The 11,136-nt window shown below is 45.9% G+C and overlaps 3 protein-coding genes across 3 annotated transcripts; 1 reads left to right on the plus strand and 2 right to left on the minus strand.

Moving 5' to 3' along the window:
- Positions 1 to 195: 195 nt before the first annotated feature.
- Positions 196 to 451, minus strand: PHALS_07379 (uncharacterized protein; the record flags this gene model as incomplete). The annotated part of the gene is made up of 2 exons (XM_024720836.1): positions 196 to 333; positions 416 to 451. The coding sequence occupies 2 exons, from the start codon at positions 449 to 451 to the stop codon at positions 196 to 198; spliced, it is 174 nt and encodes a 57-aa protein (XP_024585995.1).
- Positions 452 to 1,671: 1,220 nt separating this feature from the next.
- PHALS_07380 (polyprotein) lies at positions 1,672 to 2,040 on the minus strand (the record flags this gene model as incomplete). The annotated part of the gene is made up of 1 exon (XM_024720837.1): positions 1,672 to 2,040. The coding sequence occupies one exon, from the start codon at positions 2,038 to 2,040 to the stop codon at positions 1,672 to 1,674; it is 369 nt and encodes a 122-aa protein (XP_024585996.1).
- Positions 2,041 to 6,201: 4,161 nt separating this feature from the next.
- PHALS_07381 (uncharacterized protein) lies at positions 6,202 to 7,659 on the plus strand (the record flags this gene model as incomplete). The annotated part of the gene is made up of 1 exon (XM_024720838.1): positions 6,202 to 7,659. One exon carries the CDS (start codon positions 6,202 to 6,204, stop codon positions 7,657 to 7,659), a length of 1,458 nt encoding a protein of 485 aa, XP_024585997.1.
- Positions 7,660 to 11,136: the final 3,477 nt, after the last annotated feature.

Below are 11,136 nucleotides of genomic sequence, written 5' to 3' on the forward strand. Positions count from 1 at the left end.
TGCATCTCTGCTTTCATCGCCTTCATCCACTCCGCCGCATCGTCACCATTCATGGCTTGCTAATACGTCGTTGGTGCATCGCCAGCCTCGCCGACACTAGCAGCATATGCCAGCACTGCCTCAGCGAGCAGTCCGTCTTCATCAATGCGCGGTCGCTTGGGCGATAATGGTCAGAAGTGGTCGTCGCTGTCAGGATCATTGTCGGTCCCATGGTGCTCGTCGTTGTTCGTCGATTCCACAATCGTCGATTCGTAATTCGAGGAGCCCACGTTCAGCAGTAGCATCGGTGTCTCTGCTCGGTGAACACGCTCCGTCCTCGGGTGGAACACCATGCTGTCATCGGTCGTCATCCTTGAAGATCTTCTGTTAGTCGTCAGCTCGATGTTGGCCCTGGTTCAACGTCCTGCATTTCTACGTCATCGCCGCCGAGTTTCTCCTCAGCAGGCGGCATTGGTTCGTCGAAGGGAAGGTTCCCCCGTGGCTGCACGTCTCATGCTGCGCTAAATCGTCGACCTCCTTGGTCACATGAACCATTGTCGACTGGTTCGGTACAGCCGTATCGTAGATACCGTTGACCTACCGTTCATCCAGTGTCAGCGAACGTGACACCTAGAGCCTGTTTAACTCCAAGTCGTACACCCGGTACCCCTTGACGTTCTCAGCATACCCCAAGAACATACACTTGAAGCTCTTTGCATCCAACTCCGTACGTTTGCCGACTTCCACATGAGCATACCCGGTTGAGCCGAACACGCGCAAATGCTTCATGCGCGGCTTCATCTTGAAGCACTATTCATACGGTGTCATTTTGGCTTGAACACTGTTCGTGGTCCTGTTGATCAGGTACACCGCTGTATTCACCGCCTCGCCCACCACAACGATCACACACCCTTATAGTGCAGCATGCTCCGAGTCTTCTCCACGATCGTCCAGTTCATTCGCTCGGCCACGCCGTTCTGTTGCGGGCTGTACGGCACAGTCTTCTAATGCACGACCCCGCTGAGCTCACAGATCCCATCTAGAGCCTTGTCCACAAACTCAGTGCCATTGTCTGAGCAAACCACATTAACTCGCTGACCCTACTGGTTCTTGTTCAGCGCCTGGACGCCTTGAACACCATTTCACTCTTCTTCATGAGGAAGTACACGGCCACAAACCTCGAGTGGTCGTCCATGAATGTGAGGACGTACTTCGCTCCACCCTTCGACTTCGTCGTTATGGCTCCCCCACCGATAGCAGTCGGAGATCGAGGCCAAGAATGGAGAGTAACTCCATCATCCGGATGCGCTAGCCGTCGATGCCCTTCAAGCGCACCGACCTTCTTTCCCGCCACGCGCAGCTTCTTACCATCAGTGATGGTCACCTCGATGTTCGTGTTCACGACCTCATACTCAAAGAGGTCGTCCTGGTACGGCGTCATCTGCGACGTCGCATCACTGTCGATCAGCCAGCTCGGTGATCGATCCTTGCCATTAGCGAGTGCAGTATCAGCCACGGCACTGGTGATCACTGAGTCTTCTGAATCATTCGCCGAGCTTAATCACTGACCGCGAATACTGCACCATCGTCACTGCCGTCGACCTTGTTCGGGCAGTCCCGCTTCATGTGTCCGACCTGGTCACAGCTAAAGCACTTTCCCCGGAACCCGCCATTCTTCTTCGCGCCGTTACCCTAACGGTCGTTATTCCTGCCGCGTTTCACAAACTTGCCGTTCTTGCCCTTGCCACTATCAGAGGTGACCTTCAACGCGCGATCCGACGTTTCCTTCTTTTCCAGTCGCTCGTACTCCTTGAGTAACTTCTTCTCCACCTCGATCAGCGTGACGTCCTTTGAGTTCTCGATGATCGACGAGATCAACTTGAACTCGCTGGGCAGGCTGCTCAGCAATATAACCAACTGACGAGCATCGTCCAGTGGTTCGCCGAGAAATGGGAGACCCACGATGAGCTCGTCGAGTTTGTCGAGGTGCTTCGCCATCGTCGCCCTTTCCTCCATCTTGAACTCATAGAGTCGGCGAGTCATCATCACACGATTGTGCATCGTGGTCCGGTTGTAGAACTCCCGCAGAGTTCCCCACGCTTGAATCGCCGAGATCGCCGAGCGAATCTTCATCTGGTGCTCGAACGACACGCCCGGGGCGATAAGCCGAGCGCCTTTATGTCGTTCAGCTTCCACGCCCCGGTCATCTCTGCTTCCAGTTTCACTGTCTGCACTTGAGCCAGCCGTCCCTTACTCGCCAGCGTCATGCGCATGGCAAACTCCCAGTGGGAGTACTTGTCGCCTCCCAGGAGGGCTTCGGCCTTCTTCGTCGACACCGAGGCGGCGTCTTGAAGCTTGAGAGTCTGTGCGGCTGCTAACCTGTTGAGTAGTGGAGGTCAAATGCCGAAGTGAATTAGTTAGCAGCTACACAATCTACCCATCCTCCATGTCCGTGCTACCTTCCTGTGCGCCCTTCGTGTTCCCTGTGCCTCTACAGCAGCCGCCCTCGAGCTTCTCCCTGCGACCCCCCGACAAAATGAATGGTCATGGGGGGAGTGCTGGATATGATCCAATCACATCCAGCACTCACTCCTTTATCTCCTAATCAGATCTTGTCATACGTGAATCGCCGATTCCAGTCATCATTCGTCGAGTCAGTTCCTTATCTTCGCCGAGCTCATGCGTGTGCCCCACGCGCCCTCCAGACCATTAATCACTTTCACGTCATCAATGGATGAGTCCTTGGCTCGTCCAGCTCTCATTACGCGGTGCCGCTTCAACACATGACGATTGGTACTGACACGGATAGCGGTCATGGGACTCGAAAACGAGAGGTCCGCATAATACAAGGGCTGCACGCCTCACGCAATATGTGTAAGGGTTTGCAGCATATAATTGCGATCTGATACGTTTGCGCAAGGCTCAGAAATACTAAAAATGCTATGATGATAGGGAGGGAATGACCGCTCTGCCACAGTGACTGATAAACGCACTCGTGACGCTCAGTTTACCTCCGATGCTGCTGTTCAGGGCATGTCGCGGCTACGTACAATTCTTATTCAAGAATTTAGTCGTCTAGAGTACATGAAATAGGGTGTCGGAATCTTATCGTTCAGTGCTTGCGTGTTTGTGCCTCTATAAGCTGATCGCCAATATCAACAAGTGTACCTTTGGCGCCGGCGATACCCACTTCTTGGGTTGCTTCATTAGAAAGTTTGGCGTGCAGGCATATTCCGCAGAGGTACAAACCGTTGTAAATTGGCCTGCACCTTTGTCCCAAGATGTACGAAGTGTCTTGGCCTGGATGATTTCTGACAACAGAACAGTATGCCGGTATGGTTCGGCATCCTCCTATCACCTCACAAGATTTAGAAGTGCTGCCGTGTTGCGGTAAAAGAAAAGATCGTTAAAGCTGTCAAGAAGGACTCGAACGTGCATGATTCAGACTATTATGAAATAGTCATATCATTTCGTTTGTGAAGCATCAGCCTATGTATTAGGCAACGATTCTATCCAAGCAGATGGAACAGGCATGTACGCGTAATCGCATTCAATTCTCGCTAGCTATAAGTGACAGAGAAAAGCTTATCTGGTTTTGATAAAAATCTCTTTGCAATTAATTATGGCCTTGTCACGTTTAGAGTTCATCTGATTGAACCTAACCAATATGTGATCTACATAGATAATGCATCATTGCTTACACCGACGTCGCCGCAGCATCTCTCACAAAGAATCATTCTTACCTACCAAGTATGGAGTATAAGCTAGGCCGGCTTAACGTGGCGGGTGTGCTTCATTATAGATTGTCGCGCTTCACAACGAATTAGCCGCGCATTGCGCTGTTGAAATTTTTGGAAAGCAGGAAATTTTAAGCTCGGATATCACATATATTGCTATTCGTTGGTGGTCAAATAATATGTGGGTATGCTCGTATGTGTGTACGTGCAAAACGTGTCGCCAGGAAGGCACCTTTGGTCGCTTTGCCAGTCCTGGCAGAGCGTGGGCAAAATTTTTATCCTGACTCAGGATTTCAGGAAATGTGTTCTGAAGTTCCAGCATTGTGGTCATTGGCAAACGCTAAGAATAATTGCTAATATTGCTGCTGCCAGTGGCACCGTATCCAATGGGCCAAGCTGTTCCTCTTCAACGGTTTTTGCAGACATTCCTTGCCGTGACGATTGGGTTGGTGCGAGGCCCGCGCTTTTCAGTGAAGTTTTGGTTTATATACCAAAGATGCTAGCCGCCCGATTGAACATGGCAACTGCTTACTATCCACAGCGAGATGGTGGTTAAGTGAGTGTTGGATTATTATTGTTGGATTCCCATAAAGATTACCTTTGACAATAGATTTATTCCATTAGATAGTCATCCAGAGTTTATTTGGTATCTTTTTGGCTAGCTTGAATTTAAATAGTACAATCTTTAACTTGAAATGTTTAGTAATAATTAATTCAAAGGTCCTCAACTCGACACATGAGGATAGCTGGTCGGCATCGCTTTGCATTGGTTCATGCAGACTCTGAGACTCCAAGCTTCCTTCATGCAAAGTACGTGGTAATCTCTTTTATTTTGAATTAAAGTTAGCTTAAGTGATAATTTTCTATCAATTTTCGTACTATCTATAACAAAAATTTCGCTATGCACTGGTGAGATTAATTCCATCCCATATCGATTACTGATATTGATATCATGTTACTTCGTCTTGTGCTTCTGAGCTTCGCTCCATGTCTTAGGGTGATCAGTGCAATGTCATAGTCCCCCACGATGAACTCTGTCGAATTCATGAATGGGTAAATTTTTTCGAGTGTCATTATGAGGTGACGACAGATGCAAATGAAGCCAAGTGTACAATCTTTTGCTCAAACATGTTAAAGAGTATACACACTAGCAGTTAACTGAGAAAGCTCATCAAAGTTTGGCAGACTTAAGAATGATTTCATAACTAAGCATATTTAGCGAGCAATTAAAGCTCGTGAAATGCATATCCAAGGAGAATAATCTAATAAATAATGTTAAAACAAGCGAATAAGATATGAATTTAATTTTCAAAGCATGACATGCTGCTGAAAACAAGTGTAAGAGTTGGCGCGATACTAAAGGTGGTTGCTTGGTATGTAGCACTCTTACTTGATGTTACGTTTAAATGACGATGCTGTATGTTCCAACACCCTGATGACCGAATAAGAGAAACTCAAACTTTGATACCGCATAGAAGATGTCTCGACTAGTTTGAGCGGTAATTTCCTGCTCACAATCTAAATAGAGAGTGTAGTCGAAGTAGCCACAACTTTCGATAGCCAAGAATTAAGCATTTATGCTTATTTTGATCTTGCTTAACTTGCACAAGTAGACACCGAGACTGACTGAACACACCCATGCAGGAATGTCTGTGTGAATATGAAAAGAGTAGCAGTTCAATACCCGACAGTGATTCTGAGTCACAAATGTGTGATATCCGGAATATACATGAAGGTCTCAATCTACTGAATATGTGGATGAGCCATGACAGAAAATGTGGGTGGCAAATTCTTTATCTATAGATCGTGCAGTTAGTATCATGCAGAAGGTGCACGTCTTCGTGTGTCTCTCATCAGAACCTGCTCTTTATGACACTTATCTGTTATCAAACTTCAGAGATAGCGCTCATTTGTACCACAAAGCGATCACTAATCACCACATTTACTTGCAGATTGCGTACATCTAGATGCATAATCAGTGATAGTACCACTTAATGCTGTGAGTACATCCTTTCAGCAGATTTTTATAATCGGAGATTGGGACCAAGACTGGTCTTTTTAAAAGCATACGGGTCATTAAAGATGAGCAGCTGTGAGTTCAAAGACTCAAAGACGAGACTGTCGTCAATGATGACTTCCCCTAAAATTCTTCAAGCTCGAAAAACGAGGGAACACGGTATTGGATGACAACACCATTACCTTCTCTGGAGCAAATATCCCTATTCTTAATTCTTAAATTTTATATCTAAATCGGAGCTAACATATGCGATCGCGCATTCTTTTCAATAGCTTAAGTATATTGTTTTCGAAATTTATATTCTTCACCCACCTTTACGACATCTGCGCGACGGTTTATACTGTACCGTACAACGAGCAACACAGGTGCATGGAGTGCTGATAAATTTTGATGTGCAGTTGCCAGTCCACCACGACAGACCGACTCTCTGCTTTTTCTTCTCTCTTATTACTTTTCATAATACTTACTATGCCGCTGTCTACCGACTGCGTTGACGGTGTTGGAGCTCTCGACGACGAATTACTAGCTGCATTAGATGACGTACTTTCAATCTCTGAGTCAAATTTGATTGATGATGCATTGTCAACGATAGATAACATGACACTTGGGGATGAAATCGATACGATGCTATCGATTGGGGTTCCACCTCTTGTTCTAACAAATACGCCGGCAAAAGAAGTGACGTCGCCAACTACGCCTGATATGTCGGCAAAGTCTCCTAATCAATCTGTTAATGGTGATCAAACGCCTCCACATTTAAGCAAGAAAGGAAAAGAAGCACGTATGACACCATACTCGACTTCAAACAAACCACGTCATCGCAAGCGTCCGAAAGATGAGCTTGATTACTTACGTGCCAAGGTAAATGACATGGAGGAGAAGTTGGCTGTATTACAAAGCCATGATACTGAATCACCTAGTGCACAAGGTGTTTATAACAGCGATGCTAGCCTCACTCTTGGGTCATCACAAGATATGCTACAACGCTGGAAAAGAATTGCCGGACGTCAGAAGAAAGAAGTTGACCGCTCTGTACTTGAAAATATGCGTTTGCGTGCGATGCTTGAAGGTCAACTCAATGTTGCAAGGAGTCTTGAAGAAGCCATTGAGCAACAACAACGCGAGTCAGTGCAGTCTCTATTAGGTGTTGGAGATGGAATCGGAGGGTCAAATGTTCTATCAGATAATTTCCTTTTTGCTCGTCTCAATGAAGGTCTGGACTCACAATATATGGAACTTGACACGATTTACGAGCTGTGTGGAATTGCTCATGTCAATTGTGACATGAACAATGGAACGAAGGTTCTGCATGATGTGACGGGAGTTTCTATTCGACACGAAGAAGTTCGTGTCTTGCCTTTTTCGATGGATGCAGTCCAGCGAGCGATTTGGAGTATCTTTCGGTACAGTACAGGCAAAGATATGATGCTTGGGCCTATGCAGACTCAAGTCGTGGATGAAAATTGTGTGAATATCACAATGAGGGAAAAACTTGATTTAGGCTCAGCTAAAGTCGCGAATACTGTTCGACGACTCGCGTTTCGGCGCATTTTTGAAGAGAATCGCACAGTTGTGATTTGGAGCTCGTATATTGAGATCGACGGATCGGTTTTTGTTCGGATGCGAGACAAGGGGTACATTACAACGTCTTTATATAAGTTTGGGACTGATAGCTTCGGTGGTGGTGTTCCGGGATCTGTAACTCGAATTGTTGTATTGGCAAGTCCAGAAATGTCTGCATTTCCATCGGCTGAAACGCATAGTGCACATATTGGCGAGATGACGGAACTGGTTGTTGGTCTATATCGTGTCACTGCAGGCTTGTTTGCTCAAACTATTGATATGCTATTGCTACAAGAAGCAATGGGTGGAAAAATGATTGAAGGTGAACCTGCTGCCAGCCCTGTACCGATCAATCAAGTCTGAATTAATTTTTATAGATGATTCACTATATTAGAGCGCAGTTTAGAGTAAACACTGATTGTGTCCACATACAAATATTAAACTAGAAACTACTCCCATGATTCTGTCCACACTCGCATCTATTCGCAAATATCTTATAAGAAACTGCTATTTGATGGCTTACAATTATTGCCAAGATGTGGCCATTTCCAAGGAGTCTGCGTTGACAACACCAAAGGGTTGGGCTGCCAGCCACAGTATGGTACAGTTGTTAATTTCCTTAGAAGACTAGTGATTTTCTGTTTGTTACTGCGATGAATGCCCGTCGAGATTTGAAAACTTTGGGTAATGTGGAAGCAGAGCGTGACGTTTCCGTAAGAATAGACGAAACCAATGATTGAATAGTTAAATTTGTAACTTAATAATCGACAGAGACAGCGAAACCTACCGAAATTGTCGTGGACGCGAAACAAACCTACGACGAGATCCTAACGAGTGTTATAAGCAGCTTTTCGATGAACTTTTGGTCAGTCTCAGAAAGAGCTTTTGTGTTACAGTACAGTACCGCATCACTTCATATTTTACAACAAACATTTTCATGAATATTTAAAGAACGTGGCTGCATCGTATAGAAAGCTTTGATTTATAAAGTCTGCGCTAGCAAACACGCAGTGTGCGCAGCGAGATCAAAAAAATTTAAGTCCTTTAGTCTTTTCTGAAAAGATATAGTAAGAATAAAATCAGTAATTGTAAAATTATAATAAAGGAACATATCAGTTATATTTCATAATCTAGCTAAAAAAGTATAAGTGAATATTGATTAAAATTTAATAACTAATTTATTATCTCACCATAACGTTTCTGACGTACGGCTGGCAGCCAGCGTGAACCACGGACCCCTTCTACTTATAGCTGCATCAAATTTATCAGAAGCAATGTTCCTTACAGCTGTTGCAACAAGTAAAACGTGCATTTTATACAATTGTACTTTTTTGTATCAAATACAACTGTAGCAGTGGGTATGTTTGAAGTACACAAGTCGACAGAACTAACCCCTCCAACTAAGATGTGGACAGCACTGAGGCTCATACTTAGTTTGTCCTTCAAAAACATTAAGCAAAAGTATCTGTTCCACGAGCAATCGTTGCGTCTGGAGCTCCACGCCAATCTCTGCTCTTTACCGCACCCGCTCTTCTACGCGAATTTGCACATGGAGGCCTTCCTTGTTCACCAAATTAAAAAGATCAGCGGGCCCCCTGAGAAAAGCTACTTCCTGTACCCGACGTGCTAAGGAATCCTCAGTGAGAATGCCGAGATTTTATAAGAACGGCCCCAGTGACTATCTGAGTCCCGGTCATACACCATTGCCCTCAACCAGCGATACATGGCCTAGCCGCTTTACAAGAAAGAGGTGCTCGCTACACTCGACGTCCCCATTGCACGAGCAGCGGTCTCGGCAAAAAGTATTTCGACACCCGGCCGCGGAACTCACGAGGATGTCCAGCTTGTTACCAACAAGCTGTATCTTGCTCAGATCGCCCATCCTGCTCTACTGAAAGCGCAAGAGTCATGTCAACTTTTGCCCAAATTATCAAGCACATGAATAAACCGACCGAAGTCGCCACCGCACTAATTTGGCACTTCTACACGCCCATGTCGCAAGTCTTCACTCAAACCAAGTGGAAACGAGACTTCGACAGTCGCTCATGCGGTTGTATTCCATTCATAAATAGCCACTTTCGATACGTTCCATCTGCGCTTGGAGCAGCAGTGGGGAGCGAAAGTCGTATTTGTCGTGGGGATGCACCCTGGGTACTTGAAGCTGGTGAAAGCGCCGATGATTATTGGATTTAGTTCGCGCACTGGATGAGTAAAAGACGCCGCCTCATCTATATCAAGATTTCAGAGTAGTGGAAGTCTGCCTAGAACATTGTCTTATGCCTGATTTGCAAGGTACGCAGCATGACGTGGATGTCGAGGTGACAACCCATCACCTCAATTACCTGCCGCTTACAGCACTGCTCTTCATGATCCAGCTGTATAAGCTATCGACTAAAGTTCTTATGAAACGTAGGTCGTTCACTTTTAATTAATAGTACGCGCGCTGCAACGAACGACCACGCCGCTTTTCCACGAATGATAAAGGCCATGGTGCGTTATGCCATATGCGCCGGGGCAAGCTTGCCGAAGTGAAAGCCCAAATCTTTACATGTGAGGTACTCCTGTCAGTTCACCAGGTACTGGTAGCTACCCTGGTGTGCCCGCTGGCCCATCAAATGCTCCACGTGATGTCTGGCCGCCTCTTGCTCATCGAGCAGCGCCGACGATGGTTAATTCTCCCATGCTGGCTCTCACGACATTTTTCATTCCGTTTGTTTAAGAGTCAGTGCGTGGACCCGAACGCAGAAAGTATCCATATTTCGAATTTGGTCTCTGAATTTTGCCATCTCACTGACCGGCTAATGACACCATTAGTGGTAAAGAACCGCGTCGTCACCTTGATGCACATGGTAGATCAGCTACAGAAAATTGTAGAGGCGTTGCTCCGTCTGCAACAGAGCTCATCATGGTCGACTGGCTGGTAATAGCAGGATCGTGGTATGAATTCAGAAAGCGTATGTCGAGCGCTGTATGTGATAGCAATTTTGGAATGTCTAAGATATAACACAATTCCTTCCTCGCTGCGAGCGGCCCGACGTAGATCGGTATAATTTGTGACGTAGGTAAGTTGATTGCAGTTATGCATATTTTTGCTCCACAACATAGTCGTGTATGCTTCGCATGCCTCGGGATCGCTGTTTTGCTGTTGTTTATCTTCGCTTTTAGCCGTAGTCGTGCACCGTGCACATGATGCTCAATCTCAGTGAGACAAACTTTTCATTTTGCTACAAAGTGTAGCTGAGCTGATATCCGCAAGTGAATTTGATCGATAGTCAATATGTGGCAGTGCAATCTTTGCGATACCAATAACTGAAGGTTCGACTCAGATCTTGAAACAGTCGTACGGACGACTTTGGATGACGGATGGAGGGAGAGAAGCAGACAATTCTCTTTAGTTATTAATGACGACAACATGTCCGTTTGATACGAAGCCTTGTTATCAACATCTGTTTTCTACACAGCAGGTGTACGAAGCATGTCCTCTATGGCAAAATCTCGTGAGAGTTATCTGTTAACTCTTGTAAGTAAAGTAGACGACGCGCCCCGCTTTCTATGCGCTCTGGGCGCCTCTTTTGCGTGTGGTTCCTGCTTGTATTTGCATTAGTCCTGTAGCTCACAGCTTATGTAGACTTCATTCCATTACAAGCTCTCTATACTTAAAGTCGACCTCATTGCGCGTTTTTCATAGCTTTGTGATGCACATGTGGCATGGTATTCTCCACAACCTTTTCCATGCCAAATCTGTTGTCGAAGAAGCGCCTCGTCATACAGACTAGTGGTGCAGAGAAAGCAACCAGTATATATCGATATTACCGGTGTGGACAGGCGAATGGCGCAAGT

Source organism: Plasmopara halstedii (assembly GCF_900000015.1).
Source record: "Plasmopara halstedii genome assembly, contig: Scaffold_3109, whole genome shotgun sequence".
Classification (NCBI taxonomy): domain Eukaryota; phylum Oomycota; class Peronosporomycetes; order Peronosporales; family Peronosporaceae; genus Plasmopara; species Plasmopara halstedii.